Source organism: Haliaeetus albicilla, chromosome 7 (assembly GCF_947461875.1).
Source record: "Haliaeetus albicilla chromosome 7, bHalAlb1.1, whole genome shotgun sequence".
NCBI lineage: Eukaryota > Metazoa > Chordata > Aves > Accipitriformes > Accipitridae > Haliaeetus > Haliaeetus albicilla.
The window spans coordinates 38,792,719-38,815,254 of record NC_091489.1 but is presented as its reverse complement, the minus strand read 5'-3'; the positions used below and the strand labels follow the sequence as shown (position 1 = coordinate 38,815,254).

Genomic DNA, 22,536 nt, shown 5'->3' with positions numbered 1-22,536 from the left:
CTGGCTCCCATTTACACAGCTTCTCCTCGCAATCAAGGACCTGGAAAGGCCATCTGCCTCTGGCTGCACAGTCGCTATCTCTGCCCAGAGGATGGAAAACCAAGGTGATAATTGGGAATCAGGCCTGGGGAGGGGAAAGGCAGCTGCCAACACACACCGCCTGCCTTGCCTTTGGAGGGGGTATCCGGAACGCATCCCGAGCATCCTCCTCCTCCAGTGCCCAGCCAGCAGCTGCGGGAGGGGGCGAGGGGCCACGGGTCTCGGCTGCGGCACACGGGGAGAGAGTAAAATATCATTTTAAAGGGGAAGCGAAAGCACAGGCATGTGAGTATATAACGAGAAGGACAATTTATGCCCAGGCACGAGTGCAGTTTGACACGGGGATAATGAAAAAACGTAGGTCATTGTGGATGACTTAAGCCTTCACAGCTGAAGAAAATGTATGAAATGCGGGGAACATTACACGCTTGGCAGCTCCGCACATCTGCAGCAGGACAAGTGAAATACAGTTCGCCATTCTTTACCATAAACTGTGCTTGTAGGATATGCGGCACAGAGAAATTGTAATTACAGTGACAAGACAAATCAGTAATATTTAAATATTCATGAACAAAGTCTCGGACGATCAATCTATCTTTATTGTCCTTGCCTTCGCGGCTGTAATAAATAAGTAGCTGGAGCCCTCACCTTTCCTTCAAATCATTCTGCCTTTGGTGCCGAACCAGAGTTCATTTATCAGCTGCCTGGTCTGGAGCGCGGGAGACGCCCGGGGCCAGGTCTGTGCTGGCGATGCCGGGTGAAAAGCCTGGGAATCGGTGGTGGGAGGGTCACGGCGCCCTCCGGTCTCGTTAGCCTGCTGCAGATCTGAGCATCCCCAACATATGGGGTTGCAGGGACCGGTGTGCCGTGCTGGGGTGGCTGGGATGCTCCATCCCCCCGGCATGGCGGCGGCAGGTGCCAGGGCTAAATCCAAGCCATGGGACTAGTTTTGGCATGGCACGGTGGCCGCGGCGGTGTCTCTGATGCACACGTGTGCTTGCAGGTGACCACCCCTACGAGTGTGAGTTCTGCGGCAGCTGCTTCCGGGACGAGAGCACGCTGAAGGGCCACAAGCGCATCCACACCGGCGAGAAGCCCTACGAGTGCAACGGCTGCGGCAAGAAGTTCAGCCTCAAGCACCAGCTGGAGACCCACTACCGGGTCCACACGGGTACGTGCTGCGGGGGGGGGGGTGTCTCCGGTGAGGCCGGCGGTGCCGGACCAGTCCCCCGGCAGAGACACCGGCAGCGTGGACCAGGGCGGCGGCCGGGGATAACGAATCATCAGATGTGCCGGCGTGTAACTATTGTAAATAGGGGATCAATAGTCAGATCGGTTTTGCTGTTCATTACTCGGTTATCGGCTGTGCCCGCCACGGCAGCGTCGATGCTGGGCAGTTAATTACCGCCTGGAGGCCCTGAGCCCCTGCTGACGCCCCCGTCTCCCCGTCTCCCGCAGGCGAGAAGCCCTTCGAGTGCAAGCTGTGCCACCAGCGCTCCCGGGACTACTCGGCCATGATCAAACACCTTCGGACCCACAACGGCGCTTCCCCCTACCAGTGCACCATTTGCCTGGAGTACTGCCCCAGCCTCTCCGCCATGCAGAAGCACATGAAGGGCCACAAGCCGGAGGAGATCCCCACCGACTGGCGGATAGAGAAGACCTATCTTTACCTCTGCTACGTCTGAGGGAGGAGGCGCAGGGGCGGCGGGGCCGAGTGGCGGAGGACTGGGCAAAAAAAAAACCACCGAACCCGCAGCGTCCACGGCCTTGTTTGTTTTCGGTTCTCGTTTGTTGCTTCTCGCCGGAAGGATCCTGCGGCTTGCGCCGGGGCGGGGGGATGCGCCGGCCCCTTCCCCAGCCCCATCCGCGCCCCCCTCCCCGGCTGCTCATGCGCCCGCTGCCCTTGCACCCTCACTGTGGGGCAGCTTTCGCCCCTCACGGCCCCCAGGGAATTCGCTACCCGACCGGCCCCTCTGTCACCACTGGTGCCGGCCACCGGCGCTGCCGGGAAGACCATGTAGGGACGACGCGCTGCCCCGAAAGCGTGCATACGGCCAGTGCTTTGGGAAGGCTTTAATTTCTGGTGTCCTCTATCACCGCGTAGGCCCCGCCGCGGATGCCCTGCTGAGAGCCCGAGCTCACGCGTGGGGCACGGCTCTGCGTGGGGCTCAGCCCCCATTTCGGGAGGGTTCCCGCCCTCCCAGGCTGCGGCGTCCCGGGTGGGAGAGTGCCGGCGTCCGGCGAGCTGTAAGCGCTTTGGCGAGGGCATCCCTGGGGGGGGATCCCAGCCGGAGGAGGGTGTTTGGGGTAGGGAACCGGCTGTGAGCCGGGCTGCCTTGCCGGGCTGCCTGGGATCCGGGTGGGCACGAGGGGCGCCTGGCGGCTGCCGCCCTCCCCCTGACCAAAGACCTCTCTATGCATTTCCCCTTCCTTCCCCGCCTTCCCGGGAGGCGAGGGTGAAGCCCCCCGCAGTGAGACGCAGCCGGTTCGGTGATGCACGGTCGACGCCAGTGCCGGCGTGGGTGCCGCCGGTGCGCGGCATTGCTCCAAATGGGGGGGGATCCTCTTTTTCCTGCTAATTTGGGGCGCCTGGAAGGTGCCGAATGTGGTTTTTTTGCCCAGCCTCAGCTGCAGGAGCCCGCAAGCAAGGGGTGCCCGGTGGCAGGCGGCCTCGCTCGCCGCTTTTTTTGCTTTTCGTTCGGTTTCTCTGAACTTTCTTTTGGAATATTTCCGCATTTAGCACATTTTACTTGAAATTACCTCGTTTTTTTGTGACCTCATGAGCTTTTATTGATTTGGGGGGGACGGGGGGTGGCGTGGCTGGGAAGGCGTGAGTCGCATGCCCTGCGCTGGCGGTGGAGGGGCGGCGCAGCGGCGTCATCCCTGCCGGCCTCCCGTTGTGCATTATCCTTACCAAAACTGGTATTTTTTGCCCGGCCCTGCGGGGCCGGGGGCGTCGGTTCTGAAGCTACCTCTTGTGTTCGTTTTTGTTGTGTTTCTCCTTTGCAGTTGCAGAAGTGGGCTCTGCGGTTTCCATCCCACGCGGCGCTCGCAGCCGTGGCTTTTTTTTGTCATTTTGCTGCGTTTGGGGGAAAAGGGAGGGAAAAAGAGTCGGGAGGAGTGGGACGGCCTCTGGATGCGGTTTGGAGGGATGCTGATGACCTCTCTTGGTTTGGGGTGCCCGTCCCACCTCTCCTGGTGCCGAGCAGGGATGCTGCTGCGGGAGCAGCACCCTCCCTTGCAGCCTGGTCCGGCTTTGCGTGCACGTGCAACCTTTGCTGCTCCGCGCAGGGTGGACGCCGCTGTTGTACCATCCGGGATGTGACTGCGGAGAATGGCTCGTTTAATTGTTGTGCCTAAGAAAAAAAAAAAAAAAATTAAAAAAAAAACAAACGGTTCTTTCACACGGAAAGTTGCTGCAATTTCTGGCGCGCGCGCATGGTAGCTCCCTGCGGTGCACCGGCGATGCCAGCCCTGGGCGCCACGGAGCACACGGCCGAGCTCGTGTGGCTTTTTTTGCTTTAACCTCTCCTCCCATCCCACCGTCCCCCTCCCTCCCTCCCTCCTTCCCTCAGTGCCGCAGCCTCCCGGCTGCGACGGCGTTGGGATCGGTGTCGGAGCGATGCCGCCACGCCGCGCCGCGGTGCCCCGGGCGTGCGGCCCCGCATCTGTTTGCTGTGGCATGGCGAGCCGTGGCGCAGCCCCCGCCGCCCTTCCATATATATATAAGTATATATATGTGTATCATAGCAGTGAGGACCAAGCGCCCCGCAGGGCCCCGCGGCCCCGGGCTCCCTCTCCCCTGGCTTGTCGTCGGTGTCGTGAGCGCCCGCCTGCCCGTCCCGTTGCTCTGTGTTGCCGCTCGTGGTTCGGGTCCGTCGCTGTCCTCGTTCCGTCTACCTCAGCACCTCTCTGAGCCCGGGCGCAGAAGGTGCCCAAGTTCCCCTTTGGTTTTCTCAGAGTATCTATCGGCTCCTATTTTTTGTACGACTTTCTCCCTCTCCCCTCACCGTTCGCTCCCTTGCGGTTCTGCTTGCGAGTCCTCTCTGTCCTCTAGCCACAGATGCCGTTAGCTAAAAGTTTCCTGAAAAATAAAGAAAAAGAAAAAAAAAAAAAAAACCAGTTGTGGTGTCTCCTAGTTGCAGCTCTCCGCATCTGCCTTCGTCCTGTGTAGATTCAGATGCATTTCTTTGTAAGACTTCAGTGTTTCTGACAGAGGAAAAAAAAAAAAGACAAAAAAAAAGAAAAGAAGAATATACTGCTGCAGGTTTTTTTCTCTCCATGTGTCACTAAGTGAAGTTCGTGCCTTCTATAGCAAAGAGAATATTTTTTACATCCTACTAACGGTAGATTTTTTTGTAGTGAACATTTTTTGTATTTTTATTTATAAGTCTCATAAGGAAAATAGCAATGTTCAGTTGTATACCTTGAATCTGCAGTTAGAAAGCAAAAAAACAACCAATAAAGTTAATTCCGTTGTCTCGGCCTGCCGTCTCCTGTTCCTGTGCCCGTGCCTGCCGGGAGGAGGAGGAGGAGGAGGAGGAGGAGGAAGGACGCAGCCCCCTGGCTCGGGGCAAGCCGCAGGGGGACCCGTGGTGGTGAGTTCGGGGGTGCCTGCTTGGCTCCCTGGGGGCTGCGGCGGGGGGTCCCATCCCTAAACCAACCCCGATGGGTGGGGGGTGCCCCCGGGATGCGGGGATGCCGACGTGCCCGCAGACGGGGAGCAAACCCGCGTCCCTTGTCCCAGGACGCGTGCCTCCCTGTGCCCCGGCACGCTGCCTGCGGCCTGCGCCGCTGCCTGCCTGCCTGCACGGCTCACCAGGGAGCTGAGCAAGTTTGCCTCAATGAAAGTGAACTCGTTCATTTAAACCTGACTGCAGAGTAGTCTGGCCCCCCGCTGCGTTAATTATCCTGTAGTTCTCGACTGATTGCTGTACACTAAGCTTAAGCCCTCCTTTATTTATTTACTGACTACATTAACAGCAGCGCCTGCACTCCTTTTGTGCTGCGGCACACTGTACGGCGGCTGCGGCGGGGCCAGGCGGGTGCTGCCGGCATCGGCCGGCCCTGCCCGCGCCCCATGGGTGCTGCCCACACCCCACGGGTGCTGCCTGCCACCCGCCTGGGTGTCACGGTGCCGTTAAACATTAATTGCGGTGCGGTTGGAGTCGCTGGATGCCAAGCATCGCTTATTTTTTTCCAGGGCTGGACGATGTGGGCCAGGGTGCCGCGTGCGCTGGCGTCGAGGCCGGGGTCTTCCCATGCCCTGGGGCTTCCCGGTGGGTTTGGGGGGGCTGCGCATCCGCCCCGAGGTCCTGGTCGTGGTCCCTGCCTCCCAGCGCTCCCCCCAGCACGGCTCTTCTGGGGAGGCCTTGGGCAAGCGGGGAAGAGCTTTGCTCGTGGTTCAGGCAAGCAGAGGTGGCCCTGCTGCAAGTGACCTGCCGGCTGCAGCATCCGCAGGAGAAGGGGGGATGGAACCCCTCTCCGGCGTTTGGCCTGGTACAAAGGCGTTATTATGATAACGGGGAAATTGTCATAGGACCGGGCCTTTGTCTGCACACTCGCGCAGCAGCTGGGAGCGATTATGCTGCAACAATGTTCTGTTCCATCAACATTATGTCCTCATTAAACCTTTATTAGGAGATTAGATTCAGATTTATTGATTTTTCTTTATTTTTTTTTTAAAGAGGAAAATCCAGGCTCCTCTCGGAGAGATGCCTGGAACTTTTCCCTGCACGCGGCGCTTCCCAAAGCAGCGAGAGGGCAAAGGGAGAACCCAGATCCTTCCTCCGGTATGGGCAGCCTCTTCTTCCGGGGGAAAGGACCGCTCGACTGGCTGAGGGGGTTAGGTTGGGTGTGGGACGGCTTCCTAGCACAGGGAAGGACGAGGACCGAGCGGCCACGCGGCCACTGACGTGGGCCACGAGATGTGGCGGCACAGGTGAGCATCTCACGGCGGGTCCTCCCTGAGGGGCATCTGGGGTCCCGGCGCGCAGGAGAGGGATGGTGAGGTTGGCTCGGGGGTCCTGCCGCCCCGTCCCCTCCTCGACAGTGCAGGCTGGGCGGCATCGCACGCCCAGGTCAATGGGCCCATTGGATTTGTCTGCTGGAGCGTTTGATGTTACACGAAGGCGGCTCATTCCAGAGGGTGTTAATTGCCCGCTGCAGTGATCAGGTCTGTAGCACCATCGATCTCGGCAAGATCAATGGGCTGATTTAGTGTCTCACGAACTCTTTAACTGGACACCTCATCAATAGGCAGCCACTTACAGACCATCAGCGCATTAGCGTGGGCCAGCGCCGGCAGGAGCCCGCTCCACCCGTCCTCAGCACCCCTGTCACTCGGCAGGGAGTTTTCCTGCAGATGACGGCTCCGGGACAGCGAGCGGGGCCCTTGGTCTGGAGCCGGTGGTCTTGGGGGTGGACGTAGGAGAGCTGGGTGCCACCAACCTGCCTTTCTGCTACCACCCACAGCCCGACCACAGGCAGAGATGCTCCTAGAGCACAGGATGGGCCCTCCCGCCATCTCCAGCGCTTTTGAGGGCAGCGACGGTTGCTCAGGTATGTTACCAGCATGAAGAGCGAGCTGTGCCTTTACGGGGTCTTGGGCAAGCATGGCGGGGCTGGGGGCTACCCTGAAAACACCATCGGTGTTTCTTGTCACAAGCCTCTGACGCCCCCAGCTCTGAAACGAGAGCGGGTACTGCATTGGGCAGATCCACTCCTTGCAGTTTGGACTGGGGTCCCTGCTCCGGGATGGAGCCAGCGGTTCTCTCCTCTCCTCTTAGCCTCCTGCCTCTGCCCTGGCAGGGGCCCCCAGAGGGAGCAAGGGGGGATCGAGCAAAGCCGCGGCAGCCACCGGTGACCCCGCGGGTCTCTTCCAGCACCGCGTGCCCACGGAACCAGTCCCCCCTCGCACCCCGCTTCGTTTGCTGCTGTCAGGCTCTGCTTCTCTCCCGGTTGACTGTAGCGCTGGGCAAGCATGCCCGGGGGCCAGCCCGGGGTGGGGGAAACACAGAGCCCTGCGGAGCCCAGCGAGCGGGGCGAGGAACGGAGAAGGGGACACAGGCGTGTGGGCCCCCCGCACCCCGGTGCTTCGTGCACGGTGGCGGGGGCTTCCCCAGGGCAGCGGGGCTGAGGGGTAGGGGACCCCCGGGGGCGGCGGGGACCCCCCCGGCGGGCGGCAGCGGCGGGGCCGCTGTCCGCGGTGCTGAAGGCGGCGGCGGCCGCCGGTCGGGCCGGGTCGGGGCCGCTGGCGGGGCCGGGTCGGGGGGGAAGCGCGGTGGAAGGCTGGGGCAGGGGTCGGCGGTGCTGGGTGGTTCCTCCTCAGCTCCGCCATCGTGCTCAGATGCGGCTGCTGGGGGGCTGGCGGGGCTGGCGGCGGACGCGCCAGCCTGGGTCAGCAAAGAGAAGCGAGGCTCGGAGGCGAGGGGCAGCGTCTGGGGTCCCCGCCTCGCCTGCCCCCCGAGGCGGGCACCGCTCAGGCGTCCCGCCACACCGACCAGAGGGTGCCCAGGGTGATGCTGTAGGCCAGGACGGCCGCCAGGTACGCCCGGAAGAGCAGGACATCCAACACGTAGCCTACTTGCAGCCACTCGCGGGCAACGTCGCGAAACTCCTCGCGTTTCTCCAGGAACTGGCGGATGGCGGTGATCTCACGCAGGATGCTGTGCATCAGCGGGGAGCCCTCCGCCTGGCCGGCAAAGGCCGGTGCGGGCCTCACGGCCCCCGCTGCCTCGCATTCCCGGGGGTCCTCGCAGCCGTGGTGGCTCAGCTTGGCTGCGGGGTCGAGAGAGGCAAGTGCAAAAAATCTCTTTAGAGGGGAAGCTGGTGCTTCTGTGGGTGACCTGGGCATCCAGATCACCGTGCAAACAGGGGCTACATAGACACAGATGGCTACGTAGGGCCTAGTCCCCTTCGGTTCCCAGGGGCCCTCTCAGTGCAGCCCTTACCTGCGCTGTCGTTGTTCTCCACCTCCCTGGAGATGTCCGAGCTCTGCGTCCTGCTTGGGCTGAATGTCCTCCCATCCTGGATGCAGAGCAGGACAGTGGCTCGTTCCAGCAGCAGGCGCTTCACCCACTCGGGGACGTGGGGCTGCAGGTCCTGCTTGTGCACCAGGCGCACGATCAGGATGGTCTCCGTCAGGCTGATGACGAGCAGTGCCATGCACACCACAAAGTAGATGCCTGTGGAGACATCGGCGAGGTGAGTGGCCTGCAAAGACTCCCACACGGATCATGGTCCTGAGCAAGTCCTGCCCGCCCACCTTGCTAGGGACCTGTGGTCTCTGTCCAGAGCAGCAGCTCCTGCTGCTCCAGGCCCAGGACTGCTGTGGCGGTTGGCTTGGCAGGTAGTGCCACCGTACCTATCAATGGGGTGCCAACGGCAGTAGCCGGCAGAGTGTCGGATACAATGATGAGGAAAACCGAGTAGCCGAGCAGGAGGGTGATCTTGAAAGAGACCCTCTCGCCACTGTTGGGAGGTAGGTAGAAGCCCACAATGTCCATAACCATCAGGAAGATGCTGGGGAGCAGCAGGCTGACAGTGTAGAAGAGGGGGCGTCTCCGGATGACCACCTGCGGGACAGAGAGACAGGGAAGGCTCAGCAAAGGGTGGAGATGAGGGCTGGAGCTGGTGCGGCTCTCTGCCAAGGCAGGCGAGGATGGTGGGATGGGCTAAGGTAAGCCAGAGGAAAGGAAGGGCTCAGCACGGGGAGCCTCCTGCCCACAGGCAGGAGCACTGCGGCACCGAGCGGCCGGGTGATCGAGCGACAGGGACGGTGTCAAAGTGCCCCATCCCCGAAGGCCCTTACGTAGAACTTCATCTCGGCGTAGCTGTCGCTGCTCTTGACGCTGAACTCCTGGAAGCGGCTGAGGACGTAGAGCAGCTCCCACTCGCCCTGGTTCATGAAGACACTCCGGTCGAACTTGACCAGCTCCGGCTGCCGCCACAGCGAGAGGTTGATGTCCCGGACTGGGGGGGCAGAGGAGAGGTGAGGACCAGGGGTGCCCGGCCCGAAACGCCGGCAGCTGCCGGCACCTCCACGCCGGGCTGGGTGCCTGCCCTCCCCGCACGCATCCCCGATCCGCTGGGGCCATCTAGAGGGACGAGTCGCCTTCTGCACGGAGCTCCAGCCCGGCGGAGGTCCCGCCAGCTCCCCCCGAGTCCCCCTCGGCCGTGGGGGGTCCCGGCACTCACTGTGGTGCAGCCAGCTGGTGAAGGTGAGCGAGCAGTTCTGGACGTCGAAGGGGAAGTTGTAGATGTCCAGGCTGCAGGCGGTCATCACCTGGATCGGTTTGAGGTTCTGCACCTCCCCGTGGTGGCCAACATAGACGTAGGGGACATGGGGGGACTTTCCGACATCCACACTGGGGGGCACAAGGGACAGAGAGCAGGGCTGGGGAGTACTCTGGGCAGGAGGGACTCCTACCGAGCTGCGTTTAGGAGGGGAACTGCCCAGGCACCAGGGCTTTGCCCACCCCACCATCTGCTTTTTTGGCAAGACCCATGCAGGCATGCCTGCCCGGCATCTCCTCTGCGCTGCTCGGGTTGCTGCCCCTCCCAGCCCAAGGAGCTTCTGTGTCCTTGCCCCGGGGCTTTCTGAAGCCAGCGGGAACACCTTAAATCCCCACGGAGCAGGAAGGACACTGGCTGGCTTCACAGGAAGGGCCGGCAGCTCCACAGCTGCCCTGGCATTGTGCTGCCTTCACAAAGCCTTTCTCCAGCTATCTGGATCCCACCCCCGGCACGGCGCGGGTAATTACTGATGGTTGCAGTTAGCCAGCATTGGAAACAGCCCAACTGCCGAGCCGTTCCCCATCTGCAGCTTGCCCGATGCGGGGAGGCTGCCAGCTCTGTGCTGGGAATACAAAGCGTGGGGTGGCACGTGCCCACAGTGGGCAAGAGGGGTTAAGCCCCAGGCCATCTCCCCTCCACAGATTTTGGCCACACTCACAACTCATTGATGAGGATGTCAGGCACCCAGATGCTCTCCGCGGGGAGGGAGATCTGCGTCAGGTTGTCGAAGCGTGCCGGGTCCCACCTGAGGAATTCGTCTGTCCAATGCTGGGGACAAGAGAGAGGGGGCTTGGAGGGGGAGGTCCCTCCCACCCTACTGGGACAAAAAAGCCCAGACCAGCACCCTGCCACAGGAACCAATCTTCAACACCATCCCTGGGAAGGAGGAAAGGCTCATCCTCCGGCTATCGCACCACCCAATGGGCTGAAGCACGGAACATGAAAGCTGTGCCCTCAGGTTCGTGCCCTACGGAGAGCTTGTCATCCCCTGGGATGGGTTCAGCCTCGCTGCATTCCTGCAGGGCTGCATGCCTCTCCCAACAGAAAAACCTGTGTTTGCAGGGGTGCTCAGCACTGGGGGGTGCCCCAGCAAGGGAGGGGTGAGGTTGCATGGTCTCATATGCTCACCTGCCTGTACCAGATGTAGGTGGTCAGCACCTGGTTCTTCTCATCCTGCAGGAAGAGGACACGGTGTCAGCACGGGGGGGTATTGGCACTCTGGAAGACGGGCAGAGCGTGCCAGGAGGGTGCCGCACACTGGGTACCATTCTCCTTGCTGTGGACAGGCAGAAGCTGCCCGCGCCAAAGGCAGCTGTCCCCACCCCATGCAGGATGGCAGCAGAGGACTCACCACGCTGAGGATGGCGTAGACCATGAGGTCGATGGCCACGTTGGTGGTCGTCCGCCAGTCCCGCACAGGCCGGGTACCCTTCTGGTAGTGGGCCAGCAGGTAGTGGGACAGCCGGTGCAGGGCAGGCTCGGTGGGCTCTGGCGTCCAGCCCCCCCTCCGGGTACCTGCCAGCAGAGGGAAGGAAGGAGGGATGGAGGGCCACTCGCACGGGGGCAGTGACTGCAATTGCCTGGGGGCGTGCCACGAACCACGGGATGCTGCTGGCTGCCATCCCTCACTTACCAGTTGGGGTTTCCCATCAAAGTTGAATAGGAGCATCCTGATGGGAAACAAGACTGCCCGCCAGAACCACCACCTAATGTCTTATTAATATCTTCTGCTGCGTAGGTGGACGGGGCTGTGACCTTCCCCCAGCCTTGGAAGGCAGGGCTGCCATCTTCCGCCTCTCCTGGATGGATGCCAGGACCAAGGCAGCGGGGGACCACAAGGGACTCACTGCCCCCGGATAAGTTTCCCACCGCTCACTGCTTCCAGGGGTATTTCTTCTTTGCTGTGCAGGTGGAGGCGGTGAAGGTTAGAGATGAACTGGGATGCTAAATGCATTTATTAGGTATCTCGGCATTTGTTTCCTGAGGAAACAATCCCTCGGCTGGTGCCGGCAGCATTAATCGCAGAGCAAATTGCTTGCGGCACCCGCGTCCTCACTGCAAGGCAGCCCGTGATGCCGCAGCCAAGCCAGGGCGGCAGAGCCACGCTTGTGGCTTTGCTCTGCAGCACGCCCAGCCCCAGAGTCCAATTCACGCCTAATGAAAGGGACTAATTGGAATAGATCTGCGGGAACTTGGGAAAAGCTGCTGGGAAGGGAACTTTAATCTGTCTTTGAAGCTGAAAAAAAAAAACCAACCAGCAGTCTCAGCCCCTCCAACACTGCACGCGATCGGTAATGCCAGGGAGCCGGCCGGGCGCACGACCCTCGCCCAGGCAGGCGTGCGCCAACCGAGGTGGTGAGGGGGGGTGGGAGTCAGCAATTAGGGCAAGGGGAGGAAAACAGGCACTGCTGACATCGTGGCTGGGGCCAAGTGGCCCTTCCTGCTGCAGCTGGTGGCAGCTGGCTCGCACCAGTGCTCCTCCTTCTTGTGCCCATGCCACTGAGCTCCGGGTCAGGATGCTCTGGCAGCCGAGAAATGGTTTTGCAAGGGGAGGACTGGGCTGGGTTTGTCCCAGCCACTCTGTGTGTCTGCCACAGACACTGTGCTGGTCTGCCCGGCCCCAAACCCATGCTGGCAACTTGCCTGGTGCAACTCAGCACAGCCCTGGGGCATGTGGGTGCGTCTGCATGGACCTTCCTACCCCCTTGCCTCCAGCATCGCTAAGGTGAGAGAGTCATTGCTCCCGCTCCTCTTCTGCTGCCTCTGCCAGGCTAACTCTGCGAGAAGGTTTGGGAGTTGGGAACGATGCCCCAATGAGAAGGGTATCTGACCGGTCCAAAGATCCGAGCGACAAACCTGCTGAAAGCTTTCAGCTGCCTTGGTGCAAAACAGCACAATGATTTTTCTGCTGTTTCCCAGGGAGGTTAAATGAGAAAACAGTAACGATAGCTGGTGAACATTTTGGCAGTCGGTTTTGCACCGCGCAGAGCTGAGATTACAAACCATAGGCACAGCAGCGCTTCTGCATGCTGTCATCCCCAAAACCCGGCTCTGTGTTATAAGGGATGAAGCATTGTATTAGAGAAATCCCTTTACTGGGTGGAGGACTCAGGCAGCAGCTTCCAGGCAGAGCCAGGCAGGCAGGCAGGAGATAACCCTGTTTCTCTCTATATCTATCCTCAGGGCTCAGACCCTGCGCACTTCCAGAGTACTTGGAAGCCTTGTACCGATGAGCCCACGACGCGGAGCTGGGTTCAAATGCCGCTGCGGGCATTCAGCCTGCATCACCCAGGCAGGCAGCACCTCCGGGCTCTCACACCAGAGCTTTCCCACGCTCAGGCATCTCCCAGGTACGTCGCTTTTCAACAGCCTTAAGGTCTCTCTAAAAACCAGCCTTTGCATGCCATGCAGTGCTGTTCGGGTTTTAGGCAGGTATTGTACCATGCCCTATGGTGCGGGGAGCACCCCGCTCTGCCCCAGCTCTCCAGCCCTGCCCATGGGTCCCTCAACTTACCTTGGCTCTGCAGCATCAAGGCAAGAGGCAGCAGGGCCAGAAGCACCCCGAGAGCAGCCGGCATCATGGCTCTCGTGCCGCCACGCCGCTGGCTTCCTCCTGCCCAGCCTGCTGGCTCCGCGGAGGAGTGAACCCGAGCAGGGAGGCAGGCGGCACTCCTGGCTCACTTTCCCCCCGCCGTCGGGTTTTTGAGAACGCCCAATTAATCTCGCGATCGGCCTCTCCCGCTGCATCAAGTTTCAGGCTGGGAAGATGCGAGAGGAGCCCACCCAGCCACCACCCCCAACCCCGCCAGCTCCCCTGGGGCTCCCCCGTCCCCTGCCTGGGCGCCTGGCCATGGAAAAGTGGGTTTCGGGGGTGCAAGCGTTGCGCCGGCGTGCAGCAGGAGTGGGGAGCATGGCTGGGAGGAGAGAGGATGTTGCAGGCACTGGGGCTGCACCAGAAGGTCCTCACCGGTCAGAAAGTCAGGAGGAAAACCTCTGAGATGGGGGTGGTCTGTCCCAGAGGTTACAGAGACTTGGCACTGGCATGGGGTGGGTTTCCCTCAGCAGAGGACCAGTGGGCTCTGGAGGTACCGGGCTCTCCTTCACACCCTTCACGCTGGAGGTGGGTACACTGACAGATGCAGGTTGCAGGCAGCACACACTGCCTGCCAGCCCTTCACACCCCTGCCTGGGGGCAGCAAGCTTGCCCCAACCACCTCCAACCAGGGCCAAGGCGAGGGTCTATTTTCATTGCAGCAATTGCGGGCGCATGCAAATTTCAGCAAATGAAAGCACTTCTTACCCCATTTGGTTTCCCCACATATTCAACACCTTTGGGCAAACAAGACTGTAAGCAAGGCTTGGTCTTGTATGATTGAGAGCAAAAATCTGTTCAGTGCTTGCCTGCACACTGGTACCCGCTCAGGCTGCAGTATCCTTCCCTCCGTGTTGGAGCATCGTGTCCTTGGTGTTAGGCAATGTCCCTCTGCCCCGCAAGGGAGCCTCACCCCCACTCCCGTTCCGTATATTCGCATATATTCGTGTACGTATGTCTGCGTTTCTGTGTGTTGTAGGTGCCTGTGCCCCCGCGAAGCTGCCAGCTGCTGGAAGTGCTCGGGAAGTGGCGGGCAGAGACGGGAGCCTGCGGCGGTGGCGCAGAGCAAATCCCATCAGATGGCAGCGTGGAGTCACTTAAACGAGATAAGAATTAGTGCGCGGCCCTGATGAACTCCCCCTCGGCTGCCAACAGCGGTGTCAGGGAGAGAGCGAGAGCAGAGCCGGGGCTAATTTGATTTCTCGGCTCCGTTAGCGGCTGGCAAGTCACCTCCCGGGGAGCGCAGGCAGCTTGGAGCTCTTTCCCCTTATTGAATCTGGGTAATGAAAATCACGGGCAGTGCCGTGGCAGCGCCGGGGACCGTGCCCCGCTCTGCCCCCTCTCCTCCGGCCCCCTGCGTCCACAGCAGGCAGGATGCGGACAAGGGGGTGAGGACCACTCAAGCGGAGCCTCTGCTGCAGCATCATTAACTCTGAATTTTCTCCCTTGGGTTTGACGTCTTCATCTTAAAGAGATTTTAATGTAGTTCCTATCAGCCCTCCTGTTATCAGATATCTAATTAGCGTGATCTATTACAGCCTCGTATTACGCGTGTGCGCCAGGGGGCTCTTGCGGGACTTTTTGCGGGATGGCCGATATCAATCGGCAACGCCCGGATCAGATTTACTTTCCAAAATGGCGTAATAGGATTTTATTAGCCCTGTAATCCACTGCGCTGTAATTGCTTTTCTGGGAATCGAAGCGCTTGGCGTTCGGGGCCTCCCATGGCTCAGCCCCCGCCATCCTGCCCAGGCTTTGCCTGCAGCTGGGTGCAGCAGCGTCTCTGTACTGGGATGGAGACCAAGGGATTTTTTTCTAGGGCAGCCTTACACTGAGAGCAGGTACAGCGGCTAGGCAAGCAGCAAACTTCTTAAGCCAGGGCTTGGCCAAGCGCTGCAGTGACCTTGGAGGCTGGGGAGAGCACGGGGGCGCAGGCACAGGGTCCCTGCAATGCGACGGGACAAGTGACGCTCCGCATCCCCCCATCTGCAGTGGGACAAGTGATGCTCCGCATCCCCCCATCACCCCAACCTGCCCTTACCAGGACTGAAACCAAGCCCTGTGCCCGCAGCATTGCACACTGTATTCCCACGGCAGTGTTAGCCTCGGCAGCTCCCACCCCATGCTGCCAGAGTCACCAGGGGCTGTGGGGGCTTCGGCAGGCATGTGGCTGAGCTCTGTGTGGGACAGGGATGCTGCAGCCAGGTCAGGGACCGCGGTGGGAATGGGGAGGGAGGTCTCAGCTGTGGTGCCTGCCTGCACAGAGGAGGCTGGAGAGGGAAGCAGCCCTCCTCTGGGCTGCCAGGACTCGCCTTTCAGAGCGTGTTTGGAGCGTCAAAAGCAATAAAGCATCGTGGAGGAGCCCTGGCAGCGTGGCTGCCTGCCGGCCCCGGCCCCATCACACACCCGAGGCCGCCCATTACGGAGCCTCACGCTCCCCCGAATTGCATGTCTGCTATGATTTAACGCTGCAAGACATGAAATAAACACCGTGCGCAGGCAGGGCTGCTGGCACTGGCACGGGCGGACTCGTGGCAGCCCCCCGCACAGGCACCGGGGGATGCAGGACCCTCCTGAGGGGCAGTGGTCCTCGGGAATGCTCAGGCTTACTGCCTGGCTAATTACGCACCCGTAAAGTAAACAACTCTGCATAAACAGAGGTGGGCTCTGGGCTGGAGAGCAGCTGGGTGGCTTGCTGGCAGGGCAGGAGGGTGTTTTGGGGAGCCCAGCAGCCCAAGGGCAGTGGCCGCAGCCTGTCTGGGAGCCCAGGAAGGAGGGGTCCTCCTGCCCCCACTGCTGCCTTTACTCATCTGCTTAACATATGCAAGCTGAAACAGCCACCGGGTGACTCGCGCCGCACTCAAAGGCAGCGGTGCTTTATTTTGGGTCTGCGGTGCCAGACTGTGAACGTGGGGGCTGAGCGCTGCTCACCGGCTAGATCCGTGGTGAGGAGGAGGAGGATGCTGGGGGTGTGTGCCGGGGGGGTCTCCGCTGACCACCGGCAGTGGAGGGGACAGGTCACCCACGGAGTGGCTAAAAATCACCCTTGGCAGGTACCGAGCCTATCGTCACCCCACCAGCAAAGGAGCCTGATGCCTTTAAATCCCCTGGTGAAGGGAGGGGAGCACTTTCCTTCGGTCCTTTTCTCCATTAGACACCCTCCAGGTGTTAGCAATATTCTGCCACCGTTTCATTATCCATTAAAGCCAGGTAATAATAAGCACGCAAAGGTATTTGGAGCCCATTGCTGTTAATGAAGGAGATCCAACTCATCCCAAGCGGGGACGGCAGCCTTGCGTCGCAGGCACGGTATCACCCAAGGTTAGGTAGGAATTGCCTTGCTGAGAGCGGACCCGACTGGCGTTTGGTCTTGTGTGACCATCTTTTCCTTTTTGTTTTTATTTTCTTTAAGGAGACCTGTGCTGGAGGCTCACTGGGCAGGAGAGGGAAGCTGGGCTCCCACACTGTTGTGGCTGCATGCCGCCTTCTCGGCAGAAACCCCATCCCAAAGGTAGGTCTGCAGTGGGGATTGTGCATGCACCAGCTACCTTGCTGTAAAAATCTCATGGCTGCCTTCCTCACCTTTCACTCCAGCTCTTCTGCTGCAGCTGTCGTTTTTAAGAAGTATTTCCAATCAGAAACCACAGCACTTCAGCCTGGATTTTAATAAAGCCGCGTAGGCCATAACAGCTGGGTGTTTTTCCCTTCATTTTCTGGACAAAATGAGAAAGATTTCAAGCAAATTGGAAAGGTTAATTTGGGCTGAAAAGGCTGTTAGCTTTTGATGTAAAACACCTGAAAAAGTCTTGCAGAAAAGCCTCCTCCCTCCTGTTCCTGTCGGAGTCCAACGCGCAGCCACAGCAGCAGCAGCTGGGCTCTGCCCCAGGGCCCAGGGTCCCAGCCCTGCTGGGTCGCCTCAAGAAGTCCTAGTCCTAGTCAAGAAGCTCCTGCAAATGGAGCCATCCTTCTTCCACAAGTGGCACGGACGGGGGAGCTGGTCTGCGGGTTGGTGGGGCGAGATGGCTGGTCCAGGGGATGCTCCAGGCCAGGGATGCTCCAGGCCAGGGGACGCTCTCAGGCCAGGGAGGGAAGGCAGAGACAGATGCAGAGCAAGGCAGGGAGGGCTGCAGCAGTGCTGGAGAGGTCAGCCGCTGTTGCACAACACGTGCGGATGGCCCGGGGGCGGGGGGGACGGTGGCTGGAGATGGGCTGGGAGCACATGATGCTCAGCTGTGTGCAGGATGCTGCCGATGGCCGGGTTGCCGCTCTGGGTGTCGAGGGGAACGTCGCCAGTTCTGCATATGGGCACCATGTCCCTATCACCCCATGGCCAAAGGTTTCTGGGTGCTGAACTGGAGACAGAGCCCAGCACGAGACTTTTGTGTTGGGGGGTGGGTTTCATGCCAAAGGGGAGATGAAAACTTTCCACTGTTTCTGTTTAAGACCAGGAATGGCATCCTTGCGAGGAAACCACAAAGACGCCGCGCCTAGCAAGCTCACAACTCATGGGCGATGCGACCTGGAGCTGGGATGCGACAGAGGGGCAGCGAAATCTCCCTCATTCCGCCGTGGAGGCTGGAACTCCAGGTGAGAAATTCCTCCTTCTGCAGATCATTTGCCGTCTCCAGCATGAGCATTTGGTACCCACTGCAATTCCCTGCAACTCATGTTCCCCTGGTGCTAATACACCATTCTAGGGATTTTTTTACATTTTTTTAAAGCACCTACAGTGCAAGTTGCATCCTTCTGCTAAGACAAAGCTGTACAGAAAGATCTCAGGACATGGAAGGAGTGGGGTAAGGGCAGGCCTTCAGCTCGTTCCTTGTCTGAGGGTGTACAATCCCCCCTGTAGTAAATTATCTTTGACGTAATGGCACTTTGACCGCACTTGACGCTGCAAACAGAGTGCCAGTATCTGTCCTGCACCCTAAGTAGTCACTGTGGCATTGATCAGGCTGCTAAACATAATACACGCCCTTGGCAAAGCTGGAGCTAAAAATACGAGGCTGGGTTTATCTTTGTAACTGGGACTTTCAGAATTTTACGGTTAATACTCTTTTTAAGGTAGGGAGATCCCTGGGGACCTTTCCCTGGGCAGGGAGCTCTGGCCACGAGCTGTGCCGGCCTGGAGCATCCTCATCAGAGCCCAGCCATCCAGGCAGCTCGCGGCCGAGCCACAGCGAACACCCGGCTCTTCCTCCTTGACTGACAAGGAGCCTCGCGGTGTCAGCTGGCTGCCAGCGTTGCCTCTCTGCTGGCATCATTCCTGGCTCTTCCCTCTGCCTTTCCCACGTACCTTCCATCTCACTTGTTAAAAGGAAAGGGTGCTTCGCAGGAGGGGGGTTCGTTACTCTTCCTAACCAAGGGAGCCGGCTTAGAGCGAAGCGGGTGGTTAGCGAGCAGGTGCTCCGATTTCTCTCCCCCGTCTTGGCAGGCAGGTGCTGCAGTGTCTGTCAGGGATGCTCCAGCCCAGGCACAACCATATCTGCGTCTTGCAGTTGGCCAACCTTGATACAAGCACATTGGAAATCTTATCCCCTGACGAGATCATCTCCCTGCTCAGGTTTCCCCCGGGTCCCCGCAACTGCGGGATATTCCTAGGCAGGACTAGTCCTTTATGGATGCCAAGCAGGAGGCAGAGAACAGAGGTGGTGATGAAGCGGGGGCTGGGAACAGCTCAGGCGAAGCAGCATGCCCGCAGCAGCATGTGAGCATCCCATAGCAAAAATTACAGTGACCAATATCACCTCCTTATCTCTCACTACTGATAGCCTCGCAGGCTCCTGAAATGGGCAGAATTTCTTTTGTTGCATTTAAACTTTACTGGGTGTCTTGTTTTTCCGTTGCATATCAGGGAAACTGGATAATGTCGCCGGCTTGCTCAGTTTTACTTTATCAACCCGACTAACTCCTCCTCCTCCTCCCTCTTGCCTCCCAAATTCCCAAGCTGGAGCAGCTGTGAGAGCATGGGAGCCGAGACAATCCCGGAAAGGGCCCCGTTGAAATTCCCAGACCTCTTCCCAGACAAAAGGCAAGGGATGCTCTGGGGCTGCCTGGGGAAAATCCACATGCAGGAGGTGCCCGCCGAGCCGGGAAAGGGCATTTGGGCTTGGGAATTGGTAAATGGGGGGATGGCGGTGGGGTCATCTGACCCTTTTACCCCCTTCCTCCTGCGGTGCCGCAGCTCCGTCGGGAACGCCGCCGCCAGCATCGCCACTGCAGCGGCTTCGGTACCCAGCCGGTGAGAAATGCGCATCGGCAATTGTAAGCGACGCGTTTCTGACGATGCAGAAGGGTATTTTGCTCGCCAGGCCCCAGGGGAGCTCGGCCCCGCTGGCTGGTCGGGCTGAGCCAAATTGCCCGAGCGCGTGAGCCACATCTCATCTGTGGGTTGCCGGCGCCTGCAGTCTCTGACGGCCGCGCTGATGAGCTGCTGACAGCATCAGATCGGCGCGGACTCGACCGGATCCTGCAGGGACCCCGGTTCCTCGCCTGGGATGTCTCCATTTCAGGTGTTAAGTTGTTTTATGAAGAGAACAGCGAAATCTCAGCTGTGTCGGCACGAGGAGGCGAAGGGCACGGCACTCGAGGCCCTTTGGCTCGGCAAACCCGACAATACGCCTATTTTCTGCTAATTTTAGCTAGACCCCGAAAAGCACGGGCTTGGAGAAAGCAGAAGGTGGGGGACTGGCCCCGTCTCTATTGCCACGACCCTTTTCCTCGCGGTTTTCCCGCGGGATGCGCCCACCCCCGGAGCATCCCCCCGCCGCCGGTAGCCGCTTGCCAACGACAGACGCTTTGGCCCTCCTTCGTTAGCCGTGCTGCCCCGGCCCTGGCGGTGCCGGACCGACCCTGGCTGGTGGAGAGGGGCCGGGACCAAAACAGGTGTAAAAATGCTGGGGTTTGGGGGGGGTAATTTGTTTTTTAATTGATTTTACTTTTTTAACGCGCACAGAGGAGCGCTGCGGGGCTCAGGGAGCTCCCTCGGCCCCGCGGGGCGGGTTTCTCCCGCTGCTGGGTGAACAAACGGGGAGAAAAGGCCCCGCGGCGCGAGGGATGACCGCGGGGGGGGCGGGGCCGGGGGAACCGGCGCTCCGCGCGCGGCCTCCGCCAGGCGGCGGGGCCGGAACCGGCGCGGCCGCGCATGCGCGGCGGGCGGCGCGGCCCCCGCTCCCCGCCGGCATGACGGCCGAGCTGCAGGCCCCGGGCGGCGGTGGCGGGGTGAGACCGTGGAGCGACGGTGGCGGGGGGGGGCCGGTGCGAGAGGGAAGGGGAGGGAAGGGGAGGGGAGGGGAGGGGGGCTGTAACGGGGCCGGGGCTCCTGCCGGCCCGGCCCGGTCCTCCCGCCTTGGCGGCCCCGCTTCTCCTCAGGCTTGCGGCCCTGCGCCGGAGGCGGGGGGGCACCGCGCCCCCCGCCCGGTGCCCGCTGCCCGCTGCCCACCAGCGGTCCCACGTCCCCGCGGGCCCCTCTCCGTGGCCTATCCTGGGACTCGAGGGTTCACGTCCGGTAGCAGCCGTTGCGTTTCAGCTGTGTCGTTTAAAAGAGCCTTTTAGGTGCCCACCGGATTTCGGGCGGTGTTTTCCTTCAGAACTGTGGTGGACAAAGCGTGGCGTCGGCCGCGGTTTGTTCTGCAGGGAAAGGGTGTGGGTCAGTCAGGAGGGTTTTTTCACGACGGCGTCCTCCTCCCAAAGAGCGGGAATTGGTTCTCTCCTTGCTCTCTTGCCAAGCCAGCACCTTCTGATACTCGTTAAGAAAAACTGTTGCTCTTAAACTTCAGGGCTCTACGTAAATTGTCTCTGAAAGGACCCGGCCTTGAGTGCTGGAAAGGACGCCTGGCTCACGGCTGCTCCACACTCCTCTCTGTTCACGAGGTCGGTGCCCATGCATGGGGCACCGCAGCCCAGCGTGTCCCCACTTGGCACAGGCACCTGCGCTTCTTCATAGCATCTTTGTGCTCTTGGAATGCAAGAGAAACTTCTGAGCAGCCAGCACTAAAGGCGTGAGCGGGAAGAGGGTATTGACCATTCCATTGTGAGCTTAGAAACTGCATTTGTGCGGCAGCGGTTTCTCGCTTGCGCAGGGACAGCGCGAGGACAGCGCTCGGTGTACGGGAGCGCACATCGATGGAGGAGGAGGTCGCTGGCTGCTGCTTCTTCCTGTGATGGATATTGGTTTGTAAAAGCCTCAGTCAGGAATGCAGGCATTGTTCCTGCTGCTGCCTGTGGGTTTTTAGCCCTCTTCGTATCCATTTTCCCACTGTGATAAAAGCACAGCCAAGGTGCGGAGGCTGAAGGCCAAGGCTCTGCGTGCCTCTTACACGCTGCCACCTTCCTCCTCCTCACACGCTATTATTTCTGGAACCCCCTTGAACTCCCGCACCGTGCTTGCACTCTTCCCCTCTTGCAGTTTCTCATCAAAACAAACTACTTCTGAGCGCAGTGAGTCACCTTGTAGCAAGGAAAATGGCAAAACCTTTCCGTTTCCTCGCTCGCTGGCTGACTGTGTAATTTTTATCTCCAGTACTCTCCTTCCTCTCAGCCTCTTGGTTCTGTACTCTCCTCCTGTTGCTGTAATGTAATACTAATAGCTTTTTGGTTTGGGTTGTTATTTTTTCCAGCAGGTAGGACTTTGGTTTGGTTTGGTTTTTCAAGTGCAGCGTGTGTTAATAGCAGCAGCACGCTGGTATTAATTACCAGCTTGTTTTAAAGCATCGTGGTGCGTAACCTCAAAAAAACAATCGACCAGACTAGTTACAGCAAAAAAACCATGCGCGCTCCCCAGAAACTTAAGAAAGCTGTTGCAAACAGTGTGGCTCCCGGTGGATTTGGTGGGCTGCCAGTCGGACGCAAGCCTCTCAAACCTTGTTGTATGGGACAAGCTCTCCGTTGTTAATACAAAGCTCTCTTCTCAAAGGCTGAGTAAAATTACGCTGGAAATCATTAGAATATTAAGCAGTAACTCAGGGCGGTGGATCGGTAATTAGCTTTTATGGTTGTGGCAGCCTTTGTGAGTCCTCCTTTTGGTGAAGCAGAAAAACCCTGGAAAATCATGCCCCATCCTGCCTTGGATTTCTTTATTGTAATGCAGTTTATTAGTGCGGGTTGGTTTTTTTTTCTCCAACGGAAAAATATGCCCTACAGCGTTAGGTGGGGTTAGCTGACGAGCACGCTGCTTGCTAAGGTAGCAAAATTAGCAACATGATATAAGCAGTTTGCCTTTGTGAAAGTATGCCCGTCCTCAGCCTCCTACCCTTGGCTCCTTATCATGCGGTTCCTCATCATGCCGCTGGCTGGGCCTGAGGCTTTTCTCAGGACTGAAAGAGTGCACGGGACGGGTTGGGAGGTGTGCGCGTGCACACGCTTTTTCTCGTAAAAGTTGAGCAAAAGTAGTATTTTAGGTGGGAATATCACAAATAATTTGTTGAGGGAATTCCCATCAAAAAATAAGCTAGGACTGGTTTTTTTTGTTTGTTTTATCCACTGATAGGGACACGTGCTATCTTTACGGTATTTGTGCGCGGAGTAGCATCCATCAGCGGTATGGATGGACAGCTCAAAAAAAGCAGTTGCCGTACTACTCACTGAGTGGAACTTGTGTTCCAATG

The 22,536-nt window shown here is 59.4% G+C and overlaps 3 protein-coding genes across 10 annotated transcripts in view; 2 read left to right on the top strand and 1 right to left on the bottom strand.

Moving 5' to 3' along the window:
• ZBTB16 (zinc finger and BTB domain containing 16) overlaps positions 1 to 4,528 on the top strand; it is a 64,727-nt gene extending 60,199 nt beyond the window's left edge. For all 3 annotated transcript variants that reach the window (XM_069787867.1, XM_069787865.1, XM_069787866.1), the window contains 2 exons: positions 1,043 to 1,210; positions 1,498 to 4,528. In XM_069787867.1, the coding sequence (XP_069643968.1) occupies positions 1,043 to 1,210; positions 1,498 to 1,727 (398 nt within the window). In that variant the 3' untranslated portion in view covers positions 1,728 to 4,528. The remainder of the gene's footprint in view (positions 1 to 1,042; positions 1,211 to 1,497) is intronic.
• A 2,003-nt stretch (positions 4,529 to 6,531) lies between these two features.
• HTR3A (5-hydroxytryptamine receptor 3A) lies at positions 6,532 to 13,158 on the bottom strand. Of its 3 annotated transcripts, XM_069787870.1 has the most exons (9): positions 12,854 to 13,158; positions 10,691 to 10,854; positions 10,468 to 10,512; positions 9,998 to 10,107; positions 9,241 to 9,410; positions 8,855 to 9,015; positions 8,408 to 8,618; positions 7,995 to 8,228; positions 6,532 to 7,821 (listed from the first exon to the last, which is right to left on the bottom strand). In XM_069787870.1, exons 1-9 carry the CDS (start codon positions 12,918 to 12,920, stop codon positions 7,523 to 7,525), a joined length of 1,461 nt encoding a protein of 486 aa, XP_069643971.1. In that variant the 5' UTR covers positions 12,921 to 13,158; the 3' UTR covers positions 6,532 to 7,522. The 3 variants fall into 3 exon arrangements, with proteins under 3 accessions (XP_069643971.1, XP_069643970.1, XP_069643969.1); XM_069787869.1 differs by lacking the exon at positions 12,854 to 13,158 and having other exon boundaries at positions 10,691 to 11,008; XM_069787868.1 differs by lacking the exon at positions 12,854 to 13,158 and having other exon boundaries at positions 8,855 to 9,410; positions 10,691 to 11,008.
• Positions 13,159 to 17,428: 4,270 nt separating this feature from the next.
• The window catches only part of USP28 (ubiquitin specific peptidase 28), a 29,413-nt gene continuing 24,305 nt past the window's right edge, over positions 17,429 to 22,536 (top strand). For 3 of the 4 annotated variants that reach the window (XM_069787863.1, XM_069787862.1, XM_069787860.1), the window contains exon 1: positions 20,099 to 20,148. In XM_069787863.1, coding sequence (XP_069643964.1) covers positions 20,114 to 20,148 — 35 coding nt within the window. In that variant the 5' untranslated portion in view covers positions 20,099 to 20,113. Of the gene's footprint in view, positions 17,519 to 20,098; positions 20,149 to 22,536 lie in introns of those variants that run through there. The other variant, XM_069787861.1, reaches the window with a different exon arrangement.

Bases quoted from the DNA above. Each gene is read 5' to 3' on its own strand.
- HTR3A (XM_069787868.1), bottom strand. From the start codon at position 11,008: ATGCTCCTATTCAACTTTGATGGGAAACCCCAACTGGTAAGTGAGGGA. The intron at 10,513-10,690 runs GTGAGTCCTCTG...CTCTTCCTGCAG, and splicing joins TCTACGCCATCCTCAGCGTG to GATGAGAAGAACCAGGTGCT. The intron at 8,229-8,407 runs GTACGGTGGCAC...ATGTCTCCACAG, and splicing joins CGTTGGCACCCCATTGATAG to GCATCTACTTTGTGGTGTGC.